General features: G+C 43.0%; 1 protein-coding gene across 1 annotated transcript in view; it reads left to right on the top strand.

Annotated features, from left to right (window-relative positions):
• The window catches only part of lamb4 (laminin, beta 4), a 43,440-nt gene that overhangs the window by 10,030 nt on the left and 17,776 nt on the right, over positions 1-15,634 (top strand). Inside the window, exons 9-23 of the mRNA XM_030424571.1 lie at positions 27-147; positions 327-515; positions 728-883; positions 1,046-1,149; positions 1,553-1,632; positions 2,807-2,996; positions 3,145-3,273; positions 3,389-3,577; positions 5,088-5,200; positions 8,759-8,879; positions 9,979-10,159; positions 13,454-13,597; positions 13,690-13,921; positions 14,057-14,214; positions 14,689-14,913. Coding sequence (XP_030280431.1) covers positions 27-147; positions 327-515; positions 728-883; positions 1,046-1,149; positions 1,553-1,632; positions 2,807-2,996; positions 3,145-3,273; positions 3,389-3,577; positions 5,088-5,200; positions 8,759-8,879; positions 9,979-10,159; positions 13,454-13,597; positions 13,690-13,921; positions 14,057-14,214; positions 14,689-14,913 — 2,332 coding nt within the window. The remainder of the gene's footprint in view (positions 1-26; positions 148-326; positions 516-727; positions 884-1,045; positions 1,150-1,552; positions 1,633-2,806; positions 2,997-3,144; positions 3,274-3,388; positions 3,578-5,087; positions 5,201-8,758; positions 8,880-9,978; positions 10,160-13,453; positions 13,598-13,689; positions 13,922-14,056; positions 14,215-14,688; positions 14,914-15,634) is intronic.

Below are 15,634 nucleotides of genomic sequence, written 5' to 3'. Positions count from 1 at the left end.
TAATGTTTTTTTCTTCTGTTCTTCAGGTTCATGGTCGATGTGTCTGTTGGCACAACACAGCTGGAGAGAACTGTGAGAGATGTCAGGACTTTCACCACGACTCCCCCTGGAGGCCGGGAGGAGAAAACACAGTCGACATCTGCAGGAGTAAAAACACGATTTAATCTTTATGTTGATAAAAACATAGACATACAGGTCAGGTTTATTTCATCTACAGTTTGGGTAAAACGTAACCATCACATCAGTTTTCAGTTTGATTTGTTTTTAAATAACTGAGAAAGCATGAGTTAGTTTGTAAATGTTCTGGTGTTTGGTGTCTCTCTCAGGTTGTAACTGTCACGGTCACTCGGTCTCATGTCACTTCGATGCCGCTCGATTCGAAGCGACAGGCGGTGTGAGCGGTGGTGTATGTGATGACTGTCGCCATGACAGGACAGGGCCTCAGTGTGAAAGATGTCGACCTTTTCTGTATCAGGACCCACAGAGAGCGGTGGAGGACCCGCACGCCTGCATACGTACGCTGCTGCATTTATTGACACTAATGTTTGTTCATGATGACACACAGTTTTCTTTTCTCTTTCTATTGTTGTCCTCATGTCTTCTGTCCATCCATCTTCTGGTGGCCGTGAGTTGGATACGTCTGTGTCTTTAGTTTATAATAATAGTAATTATTATTGTTGTGTGAGTCCTGAGGTCAGATACATTTTTACATGTTCCTGTGTTTCAGCATGTGACTGTGACCCGGCTGGTTCTCAGGGCGGTGGGCTGTGTGACGCTCTGAGCGGTCGATGTGTGTGTAAAGAAAACGTTGATGGTCAGCGCTGCGATCGCTGCAAACAAGGTTTCTTCAATCTGAGACAGGACAACCCGGCCGGCTGTCAGGGTAGAAAAAACACATTCATTTGACATCATATTCGCCATCTTACTTCAACTTCTTATAAAATAACAGCATCTGTTTGTAGACGAAGCTGCAATTCGATTCATTTCTTATAGAAATGGTGATTAAGGTTTATTCACTGTGTGTGTATGTGTGTGTGTTCTTCAGCATGCAGGTGTCATGGTTTGGGAAGTGTCGGGTCATGTGATCAGGTGACCGGAAGTTGTGAATGCAACCTTTTGGCAACTGGACCGCTGTGTGATCGATGTCTGGTAAGATTTATGAATAAATGAACAACCCTGTTATGATCCTGAATCTGTTACGATTCCCAATTTCGTTACCATCCATCCATCATGATTTTGACAGGACTTTGATTGTGGTTACAGCAGCTGTTTAAAGACAAGACAAACGGTTGGAATGATGATGCTGACAACTGATGTTGACAACCAGTTTAATCTAATTAGAAAAAGTGTTTTCTGCCCAGTGTTCCCCTCATTATGACTGACATTGTGACAGACATTGTGATAGACATCACATTCTTTTAACAAAGGTGGTTTGAGTGGTGGATGGATGGAGACCAGAATTCACGTCACAGATCTCCCACACTCTGTACAAACACATATTCAGTCAGAGAAAAGAGAAATAGCAGTGATGTTTCCGTCTGTTTTCTGGCAGGAGGGTTTCTGGGGTTTGGGAAACTCTGCGTTCAGATGTTCACCCTGCGACTGTGATATCGGCGGAGCTCACAGTAACAGGTATGTTTCTGCTTTCCAGTAAGTATTTACAGTCTGGTGTTCATCAGTGACATATTGAAGAGCAGCTGATGATGAAGGTCAGATGAGTTTTATTTCTACTGACCACATTGTCTTTACAACAAGATGCTCTCGATCAAATAAAGACAAACTCCACAGAATAACACCTGAAATGCTTCAGAACGGACGGATGTCACTCAAGACATAAAAAAAAACTTCGACATCTAATTTCAACATCGTGTTTCAGGTTTTTTTATTTGAATTTTACAGGAAATGACAAACAGTGAATAATAAGTGAACAGCTAAACAATTTGCATGTTTTTCATTGTATTCAAGTCTTTATACATGACTGAATACTCACTGTGGGCTCCTGCTCATGTGATTGGACAGATATGTCTGGTGTTCTCAACAGCTTCAGTTACCATGGCAACTGAATCCAGTTCCCACGTCTGTGGTCTGTGATTGTTATCTGAGGCATTACATTGTACGTTACGTATACCACATACGTCACGTTTACCACGTACGTCACGGTTCACAAATTTACCAGAAACAGTTGTAACAGAAGAGAAAACAAAAACAGACCCATTGTGAAAAAATCTGTAAAACTGTGGACAAACTATTTTGAGTATCAAAACCCCCGCGAAATTTCACTCTTCAATTTAAGCCGTTCGGTCCAATAACAGTTGGAAAGTCTAGAAGAGCAGCACGTTTAAATTATTTTATCCCTATTCAAGGTAACTGGGCTCTAAACCAGAAGTTTAGGCGGCTTAGTTGGAGATCCTAATATCTTCACAGCCGGGAAGTTGAACTTTCATGGCTTTAAAGAACCACTGAGCAGCTTTAACAGGAATAAACAGGCTCCGCCTACAAGACTGTGTCTAGTAATAACGCATCCTTCAATAGACTGCATCACAAATTCCTTCCTTACTTACACGCCACCATCAGATGATGATAATGCGCCCTCACGGCAGAATTTCGCATTTTCACTATTGTCTTACATTTGGTTCAAAGGCGAGCCAAGTGATTTAAAACCCGAGTCTCCTGCAGAGTCAACTGACCCGGGTTAAATGCAGTGTTAAAATTCTCACTCACTGAGTTGACACAATCTGATTTCTGATCAGTTGCTTAATTAGACGAGACCGAGAGTAGCTGAAGTGTTGACTTCCTGTCTCTTAAGGTGTTCTCCAGAAGACGGACAGTGTCACTGTTTACCCAACATGGTGGGTCGGCGCTGCTCTGACCCTGCCCCCGGCCACTTCCTGCCTCCACTGGACTATTTCCTGTATGAGGCGGAACTCGCCTCTCCGCTGCATGGAGGAGCTTCTTCTTCTCCTCCTCCTTCGACTCCTCCGTCTTCTTCTTCTTTGGTGTGTAAATATGGCACTGAGGGGGATTAGAAATGCCATCTGTGTGTACTCACAGTATTCATGTGGATTTGACTGCAGTATTTGTGTGTATTTTACTGTAGTATTTGTGTGTATTTTACTGTAGTATTTGTGTGTGCCTTATCTGCAGTTGAATCCGGTGGTGTTACCAAAGTGCGAGCAGTACTTCAGAGAGCAGGGTTACGACTTTAAGTTCACGAACGGACGAGTTGTTTTGGTTCGGCGCACTCGACGCGCCCGCCACAGGAGACAGGGACAGGTGGGACGTCTGACTTATTTCCTGTTACACTTTTGCTCTGACCAATGAGGCATCTCAGTCTGACCTGTCAGCCAATCAGATCAGAATATCATTGTTCTTTGTTTCCATCCTACAGCAGAACAGCATCCCTCTGGACCCTGGTCACGACCTGCAGATTGTTCCCCGTCAGAAAACAGCTGACCAGCCAGTCACCTGGACGGGCCTGGGATTGGTCAGAGTGTTGGAGGGGGTGGGGCTTAGGTTCACCGTGGACAACCTCCCATCATCGATGGATTACCAGCTGGTGATTCGTTATGAGCCCGAGGTAAGGAAAACTGTCAGTGACCTGATCTAGTCTTGGTCCTGGTCCTAGTCCTGGTTCTGGGTTGGGTTCTTCATGTTGTGAAGGCTAACTGATAAGCAAACATGGACTGATAAAGTTTCTACCGACAACAGCTTTTTCAGATGTTATTTTTTAATTTCTGACAAAATACTTATTTTTCGTATATGTTTAATGAGTAGTTTGTTCGGGGACCGTGCAGAGCTGCACCAGAACAGTGATGCCAAAGTACTCAAAGTCATATTTGAGTAAGATATGGTGAAATAATATTACTTTGGTAAAAGTGTAAGTTACCCATGCGAGTCAAAGTCTTAAAGGGACAGTGTGTAACGATTTAAGTAATTTATTAACTCAAATCAACGTCTTCGTTCATAAGTAAGCCCTAATTGGTGTACAGTTACCTCTGCCAACAATCTGACTTATCCTCCTGAGTGAAGAATTACCTATCTGAGTATACATAGCAGGAGCAAGCTCTATGGAGGCCGCCATGTCTTTCCGGTTTAAAAAAACTCTGGACTGCCGAGAGGGACACAAAGCACTACGTGGTACTACGTAGTAAGGCTAAACTGAGAGGGAGCTCAGCGAAAGCGCTGGTCACTAACAATAACAATAACTAACTACAACTTTACCTCATTACTGAATCAGTAGAAATACTCGACGCTGTTGGGAAAGAGTCCATATTTTGAAAATGAGTTTCTTGTCCGTCAGGGCCACCGTAGCTTCTGGAACGTCTCCAATGTCTTCAGAACGGGAGGGTTGAGCAAAGGAGTGTTGCAATGTAGAACCTCACAGCTAGATGGCGCTAAATACTTGATATATTACACACTGTCCCTTTAAAGTGTCTGATACTGGGGTTAGGGGCAGTTAATTATTAAAAGTACAATTAAAAGTAAATTATATATATATTTACACGTATGTAAATACTGCGGGTCGACTGATCATTGACCTGGCTGATTATCTGATTCTAAAAATTTTCAAAATTTTGATTTTGATTATCAAAATCAGTCATTTTAAAATCTGACTGCTGATCAAAAAACATTTTAAAATGTGATTACAACATGTTATCTGTAAAGAAACTAGTAACTAAACTTATCAGATAACTGTAAGGATTGGAAGTAGAAGGTAGAAAGAAGAACATGTAAATACTCAAATAAAGTACCTCAACATTACTTAAGTAAATGTACTTAGTTACATTCCATCAGCTACAACCTGATGTTCATCTGCTCATCAACAAATATGTATTATATAATATTTATTAACATCTAACAAGAAAACTGTCTTTATAACGTAACAACCTTCTGCTTAGTTTGTCTTAACATTTACAACGTCTCTCTACATTATAATCATAATAATCCATTTAACTTTTATTTATAAAATATAAACATTATATGTGTTAATAAACATTTTTTCCAATACTGAATTTACCTTTACCTGAAAAATGACTTTTCTGTCTGGCTCTTCCTGTTTTCTAACATCATCTGATCTTCCTCTGCAGGCTCCGTCTGATTGGCTGGCTTCAGTCAGCATCACCACAGTGTCGCTGGGTGATGGCGGCTGCAGCAGTGACCCGACAGGAAGTAAAACTCTGATCCTGCCTGGAAACTCAAGGTGAGATGCCATCAGAGAGGATGACTTTGTGTGGACTTCAATCTGTGTGCCTGTGTTTCAAACCTCGGAGTGTTTTGGTGATAAATCATCAAACTCAACAATTAGTTCATCAAACTTGACAAACTGGAACAGGTTTCATCTGTGTTCAGTGTAACAACCACCTGTTTTCAGTCCAAACATTACCTCGTGGTCCTCAGGAAAACACTGTCCATCCACTTTGACTGTGTGAGCGACAAGCATTGATAAGTCCACCTCTCCTCGTCCAGCCGTAGCCGAGTGCAATAGCTTGATCAGGGACGTTATGGTGGAGCACGTCTCATGTTGTTTCATGTCAACAAAACAAGTTGTTTTCAGTTTTTTTGGAGTCCTATTTCGTCTATTTCCTTTTCCTGAAGCAGACATTAGCCAGGAGCAGCCTTAAATCAAGATGGATTAGCACAGGACTTATTCTGACTCTTTCCTCCCTGAGGTGGTCCAGACGATCAGGTTGGATGAAAGACACCACAGGATGTAATGGTCTCAAAGGCCACTGCTCTTGATTCAAAACAGCTACTTTCTTCTCCAGTGATGATGAAAGTGGTTCTGTCATAGGCAGTACATTTTTCACTAATGAAGCTGACGGTATACCCTGCTGGAAAAAAACATAATAGACCACCACCAAATCACAACATATGCTGGTCTTGCTAGTGACTGGTCACCACCAAGACCAGCATGTGTGGTGTTTTGGTGGTGGTCTATGCTGTTTTTTCCAGCAGGGTAACCATTTTAATTGTAGCATAATTTGGAGGACCTACGGACCGCTCTGTCTTCATGCTAGAGTTGCCACCCATCCCGTTTTTCCCAGAATTGTTCAAATTTTTCATCAGCTGTCCCGGGAAAATATAAATCTCTCCCGGGACACAATTTGTCCCGTTTTTTGGGGGAAAATGTAAAACCTTAATTTGGTTTCCTTCGTTCTGTAGTCTAGAAATGTTCCCATCAAAAATGTCTCTGTGTTCTTCCTGTCTATAGTCTACGTCTACAAAATTTTCCGCCACATGTCTTTTGTGTCCGGGCGAAAATCTCTAAAATCACAATGAAAATCCATGCATAAACAAAAAAGCATCGAGGTGTCGTATCAAACAAATACAAACATGCAGCCATCGCCACTTTTATGCAATCAGCATCAGGGGTGTGTGTGTGTGTGTGTGTGTGTGTGTGTGTGTGTGTGTGTGTGTGTGTGTGTGTGTGTGTGCGCGCGCATTTCCCTCATCCCAAAAGTTCCTGAGTTCAAAGTAATTTAGATCAGATTGCAAAACATACATTTTTTCAGTGTGTTAATACAACAAATTGGTTGCTATTCTCTTTATGAATAAATGTATTACCACATGATGAAATTACTGTGTGTCTGTCCTCATGTTGAGTGCTCAGTCTGAACTGGCAAAGAAGACCAACACCCCCCAACCCCCCCGTGGCTGCCGCAACATTTTGTCAAGTGTCCCTTTTTCCACAAATCCAAGGTGGCAACCCTACATCATGCGTGGCCATTGCCATAACAATAAACTAAAATGTCCATCACAAGTGAACTCAGTCCGAACAGGCGATACAGCCCGACAGTGACTGCTCAGTGCTGTGGCTCTGTGCTCTGTGCTAACTGTTAGCTGCCGAACAAGACTCACTCACTGTTCACTACTGCTGATGAATCCAGTTAACTCTTTAAGGGTTGTTCAAAAAGAAGAATTAATTCACCGCACTAACCCTGAAAACTGGGACATGTTTAAACCACTGATTGAATATTTATCCCAGTTACAAAAATGCATCCAGCTGTTTTCTGTTCTGCCTTCTTTGTTAAAGTTTGTTTAAACTAAAGCCTGATTCATGCTTCTGTGTAGTCACCAGATGTGCACTTTCACAGATATAACATCATGTCACAGTGACGTAGACACTGTGACAGCAACAACTGTCTTTGGTATGCTTGGTAGCTTAGCATTATCCAGCTTCTCCTCTGGCGCTGAGTGATGGGATTGTGACCTGTACTGTCCTCGGTAACTACAACTGTTGCAGTCCCTTCTGACCGGCTGGCTGCTGCTCTTTCTCAGTTTCTCTGGGCCAGAGAGAGCGGTCCATCCACATGTCTGAAGGGGGGGCTGCCCGATGGCAAACATGGACTTGCTGAAACCAACTCAGGCAGCCCTCTCTCGGTCTGTTCACACACCAGTACACATGTACAACCACAAATCAGCCTATAGACCAGGGGTACTCAAATACAAATCTTAAAGGGCCACAAAGATTTTTTTCAATGACTCAAAGGTCCATGTATTGAGGTCGGTCAGGCCAAATGCAATAATACTGTAATATTCAAAACAAAATGTCCTTTTCATTCTAAACAACAAAATACGAACTAAAATAAAATGTAATTTCCATTTTAACATAAATTAAAATACATAGTTGATTATTTCCTCTTTTTGTTTGCCTTCAAACATTGTGTCCATCACTTCAGTCATGCATTATTTTATTTCATTGTGACATAGATGTGACAAGCATCCTGCTTGCAGCTTGATATGACGATTTCAGTGCATTTATTTGTGTTGTGCTTATCGCTGAATTTTGAGGAAATGTCTCTTCAAAATTCCTATGCTTCGTCTCATAATGCCGTTTCAACTTGGAAATCTTCATCACAGCTTCTCCTGGCATATTGTAACGCCCCTTGTGGACTGTGGCGCAATGACTCTTGGGTATTCTGTTGGTGTTGGTGTAATTATGGTTCGTGAATGTGTTTGTGAATAAGATGATATGTAAAATGATTGTGAGTTATTTCACGTCATTTGTTCTTTGTTTAAATGGTGTTGAGTTTTAACAAGGATGATAAACATTTTGGCACAATGAGTGAAAGGGTGTTTGCCAGGAGAAACTCCCCGTCCGTTACAATATTTGAGCGTTTGAAAATACATGATGAGACGGAGTAAAATTAGTTAAACTATGTCTGGCCTTTGTTACCGCTGCACTGTCAGATACGTGGGGCTTGTCCTGTCAGTGGGAGAATGAATGCAAATTTTAAATCCCTATTTCTCTGAGTTGCGGATTTTCACTGTTCACTTTGTAATAGCAATTCACTTGGAAACATGCCATTTTCAATCTTTTACCACCGGCAAAATGTGAATACGCGAACTGCTCCGAAAACGAAAGTGAGAGTTAAAAGTTGCACTCGTAGCAGTGAGTGACCCAGCTGTCTCTGTATCGTTGGCATGGAGACAAGTCCCGGTGCACACGTGCTGACCCAAAAAAAACACATGGTGAAGCAATAAAAGTTTGGGGGCCACAAACAGGAGGCCGGCGGGCCGGATGCGGCCCGGGGGCTGCCTATTGAGGATCGCTGCTATAGACACAAGAACTACTCATTTAAATCCATGATTTAATATGACCACTAGAGGTCACTGTCAGGTAAGCACAGACAGATTTATGTCACCTTGTAGGAATGATTATTGATTATATGTCATAAATGTGATCAGAGACAGCCACACCTTTAACCATTTGGACCTGCGTGTCATGTCATTGCCTGTTGTTGTTGTTTGTTTCTAGAGGAGCTGTTCTGGACTCTCCTGTGTGTCTGAACACAGGCGGTCGGTACTTTGTGGACATTGTCTTTAACAAACAACCCGGATCTGATGATTCGTCCAGCACTCACATCCTGATTGACTCGGTGAGGACGTCTTAATCAGTTCAACTCAAACTCATTCAGAGTGACTGACAGTTTACTACACATCTCCCCAAACAACAAGGGTCCAATCATAGCTCAGCAGGTGTGTCAGGTGTGTGTGTTGAAGCAGTGAATGTGGAGCTGCAGTTACTGTTACGGTTACTATAGTGACTCTGAGACCATTCATCACAATTCTCATGTCATAAACAAGAAGAGAAAACAAGACATTCAGCAGTCCTACCCAATCTGAAATGATCTGCTTAGTTATTAGGGCCCGAGCACTGAAAGAGCGAAAGCCCTATTGAATCTGTAAGGATTATTCTTATTCTTCTTTTTCTTTTTATTCTCAAAATTAAGTGCAGTTTTAGAGGCCTGAACATATCCCAAAACTCACCAAACTTCCAATATGCGCCATATCTCTCGAAAAATTGGATAATTCAACTTGATTGGTGTGGGTGTGGCCTGGGGACTCTCTAGTGCCCCCTGGAATATTTCAAACTTCACATACATGAAGAAAAAATTCGGTATGCATATGTATCATGACCAGATGCACAAAAAACACTCTTAGACATGTACCCTCAGTCCAACAGTAAGTCTGTCATTTTGATTTCTGCTGCCATTTTGACCCTTTCCATGCCTCGTACTTTAACAAACTCCTACAGATTTATCACCACAGACTTCATGTTCAGTCAGTATCATCCTCAGACCTTGATGATGAAAATATATGAAAGTTTGCCTCCGTTACACCTGGTGGGTGTGGTGGTGCGATGCTTAGCCATGAAGCAGGAAATCATTACAACTTCAACATACAATTTCCCATCTCCACCAAAGTGCTCACACATGTAGAGGGTGTCGCCCTGAATACGTCTATGCATCAATACTGTGTCATATCCATAGCGCCACCCACTGGATACAGGAAGTCAGCCTCATGTTAATCAATCACACTTCCTACATGCACATACATGAATGAAATTCGGTATGCATATGTATCGCACCAGGTAACAGGTGAGCGTGCCCTCCAACGGTGCCACAGCTCAATGTGCAAGGCGCGAAGGCCCGTTCATCGCTGCTTGCAGCTTTAATTTACTTTTGTATTTTTTAGATGGCCCTGATTCCCAGTATCGAGTTTGTCCAAGATTTCTGCTCCCAGAGCGACCTTGATGCTTTCCGCAGCTTTCGTTGCATTGGATTGGCTGCCGAGCTCAATCCCCAGGAGTCACTACCAGATGTTTGTGAGGGACTCGTGAAGAGCATGTCGGCACGAATCCACAACGGAGCAGCTCGTAAGTACTTCAAGATAAAAACACAACAAAGCCACTGTGATGAGCTGACCAGGGCCCTGCAGCTTCAGGTTCAGGATGTTCAGCTCCTGTGTCATGTCTACTGGGAACACAAGATCTATCATCTATTTTTGATCATCAAGTTCGAGAACATCCACTCTGCCGAATTTCATTCATTTTGTCACCTCTGCTCTTAACTCAAAATGTCTCTTTAAGACACTTACCCAGCTGGGCCAATGCACCTAAGTAAATAAAACACCATAACCCAATTCGATTTTCTTCTAAAAATACCCAGAAATACCCCTAAACTCCTTTTCAGGACAACAGACACATGTTCAAATTTCACACATTTGCCGCACAGTGCCCGTTGATGTATAAAGCAGTACACAACAACTGTCAGCTCTGCTTTTTCCTCCTCTAGCTTTCTTTGTATCAGCACGACCAGTTTGTTTTGCCTGTCACAGAGAGGCTCCATTAAGCAATATTACCCTCGAGGGTGTGCTTTAACGTCATTTATACCATGGTCTGGGGGAATACTCGATTCTGATTGGCTGCAGGGTGTCCATTAACCCCTGATATATGGACACCTACTAAGTAGTTCCAGTCAAATTGACTGTTCACCGCTGGCGTATCAGATCTGATTATTTTATTTCCAGCACTGAGTGCAGTCCATCAGTCCTTCAGTGTCTTATCCTCTGAACACCACAGGGTGGCGACTGTAACACACAAGCTGCAGAAAGTTCACTTCCCCTCTAAATTTACTGATACGTGAATAATCTCACATCCCGTTCTCTGTTCAGCTCTCTGCTTCAGGCTGCGGCCACAGTAACATTACACACGGCCGGTCATTTGTTCGTGATAATCTTGCTATTGATTTGGGGACAATGACATGACTGGTTAGCTAGCTAGTCTTGTTAGCTAGCATACTGTCAAATTATATTTACTGTTTGTCAACCTATACGCAATGTTATTGACTTTGAATCTTGCTAGCATAGCGTTAGCTTTCTTTCTCATCGCTGAGTGGACTAGAATATCTCCCGTTGCCAAGTCGTATCTATGATCCGTCCTATTTACTGGAGGAGTGAACAACGTTTCTGTTGCATAAGAACCTTACGGGAGAGTAATGATTGTTCCAGGTATTAGTCAAACCCTCAGGCGTTACCAGGGAAACTAAGTTATGTCTCGTAAAAAACTTTATATTTTGATTGTAAAACGGATGAAAATGTAAATTAATGGTCCGAATTTCTTTTCTTTGGCAAGTGACCATGGTATAAGCGGGATAATGCCCTTCGAGGTGTCCATAAACAGGAGTTATAGGCCTCCGCGTCGTCCATTAACTCCTGTTTATGGACACCTCGTCAGGCATTATCCCTTACTTGAGCACAACAGTGATGCGCCGAGGTCCGCAAGCAGCACTGAAGTGCTCAAATGACGTTAAAGCACACCCTCGAGGGTAATACTGCGATGATACAACTAATACCAACAAAAATAAAAAAAATGTTGATGGACAATTTGTTCTCAAATTTTAAAGGTTTTTGCGAGTGTGCGTCTCGTTTCCATGGAAACACATGGGGTCTGACTAATAACTGAAACAAAATCAGTCACGTCAGTAGGCTCAAATGTGTAATGGAACCTAGTTTACCACTCCAGCAAATAATCCAACCCTTAGTAACGACCTAGCAACAGAAAGGATGTTCTAGTCCCAGATGATGAACTCTGAGCTAACGTCAATGTTTTATCGCGGTCTCGGAATTTCCCGAACTAAATCAATACTGCACAGATAAACAGAAAATGCTTATTTTTATCATCCAAGTTATAACAAAGATGTTGATTTTTTTTTCTTTTATATTTCTTATAAAACGTTTTCACCGCGGTCACAATAGTGTCTCTCACACTGAAGGGAACATAAATAATAGCTGGGGCGTTTATTTGTTTCAGTCACTGAACAGACCAGACGTTTATTTGGGACCAGGTGTTTAATTCCTTCCTCACAAAAATCCGAGATGAAAATGGTACAAACTTCTGTGAATTCTCTGGCATCCTGCTGGGCAATAGTTGCCTTCTGCAAGTGAAGTTGTTGCAGCGGAGGAAACGATTCAGCCAACCAGCACTCACTGATAACTCCTCATCTCTGCTGTCACTCACGGTGGCGTACATTTGTTTCTCCGTCTCCCTGATCATTTTGTGGGACACTCTCTCGTGGTGTGTCCGTTTGCTGATAACTCATCCCTGCATGTTTATCTCAGGCTCCTCGCTGGCCTTCTTCCTCCCTCCAGCAGGCAGCCTGGCCCTGCTGCTGTCCTCCTCGGACAGACGCTGAAGCTCAGTTTGATGTTATCACCAGTCTCTCCCTCTCTTGGGGTCGACAGAGAAACGTCTTGCCGCTGCTTCTCCCGAGTTTTCCTCTGCATATTTTACGGCAGAAAGTTTGAATTTCAAGCCGTACTTTTTATTTTTTTTGCTCCAGCTCTGACAGTTACTATGTTGCCATGGAGATGGATACACTATTGCCACAGACTTTACAGAGTAATATAATGAGTCAGGCGTGCTGTCATGCTGATTTGAGCACGGTCTAAATGTCTTGTTGATCAATCAGAGTGCTTGGTCGGAACTACTTGATGTATAATCAGTGGTAATGCCTACCAGTCTGTTTTACGGCACCGCCCAGCTGCTCTAATAGATCCTTAGCTGTGGTACGGTCATGCGCTGGACACAAACTCTGCAACTCTGATGAATATGGCTAGCTGTGCACTGTCGGTCCGGTCTGTGCTTTCATCAAGCGCCACAGAGTACGCAGTAAATTTGGGGCTTTGTTCTCTAACTGTTCATAAATGTCACCTGATCACTTGTTAATCCGTTCTGTCGCTGTGTTTGCCGATAGTGAGATATTGTTGAACAAGATCTTCTTTCCGTGCATATCAGGCAGATAGCATTTCCACTGAACTCCATGAAAACATTTGTGATATCCACCTTTTTTTAAAACTGTTGGTGTTCATCATCCAATTTTCTTTTCAGTTTGGAAAAAGACATCTTTGGTTTTCACTGCCAAACAAGTACAAGTCTGATCCAGACTTAAATTACTTTTTAAAAATATAATTGTTCAACATATCAACACCTGAACCTTCTTTCAGTTCCTCACATTGAGAAAGTTTTCATCTGAACTGGACACAAAACACTGCATTATGCTTTTTAGTCATTTCTTTGTAACATTAAACATTTATCTTTTGTTTCTAATTTTATTTTGATCCTTCTGTGTATTTTCCCCCATTTCCATCTCATCTTTGTACCTTTTGTCAGCTTGCAGGTGTAACGTTGCCGGCTCGCTCGGACCTTTCTGCAGTGAACTGGGAGGGCTCTGTGAATGTAAACCCAATGTGATTGGCCGTTGTTGTGATACCTGTGCACCGCTGACATTTGGCTTCGGACCGGCTGGCTGCAAACGTGAGAAACTCTCAAAACCTGATTCTACAAAAACTTGAATTCTTCTTTTTAAAGCTGTCATGCTGATTTGTTCTCTGCTGTGGTGTTTGCAGCATGTGAGTGTGACCCTAGTGGTTCAGTGTCGGAGCTATGCGATCAGATCAGAGGTCAGTGTGCGTGTCGTTCAGATGTAACCGGTCGACGCTGTGATCGCTGTCAGATGGGATTCTGGAGTTTCCCGTTCTGTCGAGCCTGTGAATGTAACGGACTGTCGGAGGAATGTGACGAAGAGACCGGCGAGTGTCTGAACTGCAGGGAGCACGCCACCGGACCCAACTGTGACAGGTATTATAATATTTATACACACACACACACATATACTTCAGATGAAACTGTGATATATGTTAAGTGTTTGTGTACATTGTGGCAGAATCCTGTTCATGTTCTGGTTCTAATTACACACCTCTGTTGCTATTGCAGGTGTATGGATGGTTACTACGGTGACCCTGTCTCCAGACAGCCCTGTCAGCCCTGCCTGTGTCCAGACGTTCAGAACAGTGGGCGATTCTTTGCCACTTCCTGCCAACACAACCCTCAATCGCTCAGTATGGCCTGTAACTGCAGGGAAGGGCACACAGGTACGAGTTTACCTTTATTTCACCCTTTCACCTGTCTGTATGCACTCAGGTGAGCTCCTGGCTCAGAGTTCTGATATTGGAAGGTGACTGAAGAGATCTTTGAGACTCTCATTTCATCTGACCTCTGAGAGGTAAACAGGTGGAACTGTGAGTCAGTGTTCAGGTGAGTCAGTGTTCAGTGAGTCAGTGTTCAGTGAGTAACGGACATTAAAATGTCTCCTCGTGGGGCACCGTTTAGGTCAGTTGGTAGAGCACGCGTCCCATGTACAGAAGCTGTGTCTTCGCTGTGGCGGTCCTGGGTTCGAGTCCCAGCATGGGCACCATTTGCCACGTGTCACTCCCCTTCTCTCATCCTGTTTCCTATCATATCTTCAGCTGTACTATCAGTAAAGCCGATAAAAAGGCCCCAAAAATATTTTATAATATATATTTATATAATATTTTTTTCAAAAAGTCCCCTCGTGACTCTTACAGGTCTACGGTGCGACAGATGCAGCCCTGGTTTCTATGGCAACCTGGCATTGCCAGGTGCCAGTTGTGAGGAGTGTCCCTGCAACAACAACATCGAGCTGGGAGACCGCAACGCCTGCGACGGCCTGACGGGAGAATGCCTGCGCTGCCTCCACAACACGTTTGGACCACGCTGCCAAGACTGCAAACCTGGTTACTACGGCAACGCCCTGGACCAGGACTGCAAAGGTAAAGACAGGTGGCGGTCCGGCTGCTTTCCCACTGCCTGACTGACTGAAGATGTGTTTCCACCAAAGATACAGTACACCTTGAGTCCTGTGTAACCGTGGTAACAGCTCCTTACCACCAGGTGTGCTGTTTGAGGACAGTAGGCACAGTTGTTACTTAGTATGTTAAGTTTCTGTAAGGAAGGGGTGACTTCCTAGCATGCATTGTCTGAGAGTTGAAACTCTTTATTTTTTATGGGCTTGGCTAGACGCTACGTCATCATATCCAAAAGCCACTTCCGTGTCCATTCGCTAACATTCTAACGGTTTCTTCTACTGTCTATGGGTAAAATGGGGCAGTGCTGTGTCCCGTGTTGTAATAACCGAAACGATGTTAACAAAACCATCTCTTATTACCGATTTCCCCTCGATGAAAAAGAGGAGAAGAGATGGCTGAAGTTGATACGGTAAGTTGGATCTCAAATAATGAACAATAATAACAGACTAGCGGTTACTAGCTAGCCAAACGTTACTAGCTAGGTACTACTGGCAAGTGCTAGCTTTGTTTCTTTTGCCAGAACTTCGAAGTGCTTTCAAGGTTATCTTTATCCTTCTTGAACTGCTACCAGTAATCAGTGTTGTGCCTGAACGCGTTCAGTGAACGATTGTTCATGAACTCGTTCATATTTTGGGCGAACGTGAACTGAACGTACTGTATTCTGCCTGCTGAACGTTATTGTGAA

This window comes from Sparus aurata, chromosome 8, assembly GCF_900880675.1.
Source record: "Sparus aurata chromosome 8, fSpaAur1.1, whole genome shotgun sequence".
Classification (NCBI taxonomy): Eukaryota; Metazoa; Chordata; class Actinopteri; order Spariformes; family Sparidae; genus Sparus; species Sparus aurata.
Note: the sequence above shows the minus strand (reverse complement) of the source record. Positions and strands in the feature narration are given on the sequence as shown.